This window comes from Colobus angolensis, unplaced genomic scaffold (genome assembly GCF_000951035.1).
Source record: "Colobus angolensis palliatus isolate OR3802 unplaced genomic scaffold, Cang.pa_1.0 Scaffold45, whole genome shotgun sequence".
Classification (NCBI taxonomy): Eukaryota; Metazoa; Chordata; class Mammalia; order Primates; family Cercopithecidae; genus Colobus; species Colobus angolensis.
Window position 1 is genome coordinate 2,203,109 of NW_012117932.1, and position 1,090 is coordinate 2,204,198.

Below are 1,090 nucleotides of genomic sequence, written 5' to 3' on the forward strand. Positions count from 1 at the left end.
TCTGTAATCCCAGTACTTTGGGAGGCCGAGGCGGTCGGATCACCTGAACTCAGGAGTTTGAGACCAACCTGGGCAACGCGGTAAAACCCTGCCTCTACTAAAATACAAAAAAAAAATAGCCAGGCATGGCAGCGTGTGACTGTAATCCTACCTACTCGGGAGGCTGAGACAGAAGAATCACTTGAACCAAGGAGGCGGAGGTTGCCATTGCACTCCAGCCTGAGCAACAGAGCAAGACTCCATCTCAAATAAAAAAGAAAGAAGAGAGAGAGAAAGGAAGAAAGAAAGAGAAAGAAAGAGAGAGAGAGGAAGGAAGGAAGGAAGGGTCCAGAAAGAAAGTAATTTTTTATTCCATTTCTGTCCCCTACTCTACTCCACAGATTGAACGGTTTTTCCAGAAGATATATCAATTTCTATTTCCTTTCCATGAAGATAATGAAAAAGATCTCCCCATCAGTGAAAAGCTCATTGAGGAAGATGCACAATTGACCCAAATGGAAGATGTGTTCAGCCAGTTGACTGTGGATGTGAATTCTCTCTTCGACAGGAGTTTTAACGTCTTCAGACAGATGCAGCAAGAATTTGACCAGACTTTTCAATCACATTTCGTATCAGATACAGACGTAACCGAGCGTTACTTTTTTCCAGCTTTCTCTAAAGAGCCAATGACCAAAGCAGATCTTGAGCAACGTTGGGACATTCCCAACTTCTTCCAGCTGTTTTGTAATTTCAGTGTCTCTATTTATGAAAGTGTCAGTGAAACAATTACTAAGACACTGAAGGCAATAGAAGATTTACCAAAACAAGACAAAGGCAAGTATTAAAAGATAACTTTTACTTAGAGGTCTATACTAAAGTCAAGTTTTGTTTAGCTTCAGAAATGGTAGACATTTCTGAGTCACATTGTATGGCGTTTCTTGAAGAGACAATTTATGGAAAATGTTTCAGAGCCTCTTAAAAGAAGCTTTGAAGTCTGCTAAACACCATCCCTCTTCCATCACTGTTGAGAACTGAACTCTTTCTAGAGCAAATTTTCAAAGCAGAAAGAAAAAATGCTAATAGGTTGAGAACTTGAAAAAAAAAAAAAAAA

At 39.7% G+C, this 1,090-nt stretch overlaps 1 protein-coding gene across 2 annotated transcripts in view; it reads left to right on the forward strand.

Moving 5' to 3' along the window:
- Positions 1 to 1,090, forward strand: part of CLUL1 (clusterin-like 1 (retinal)) — a 72,366-nt gene that overhangs the window by 47,599 nt on the left and 23,677 nt on the right. For both annotated transcript variants that reach the window (XM_011957782.1, XM_011957783.1), the window contains exon 5: positions 381 to 813. In XM_011957782.1, coding sequence (XP_011813172.1) covers positions 381 to 813 — 433 coding nt within the window. The remainder of the gene's footprint in view (positions 1 to 380; positions 814 to 1,090) is intronic.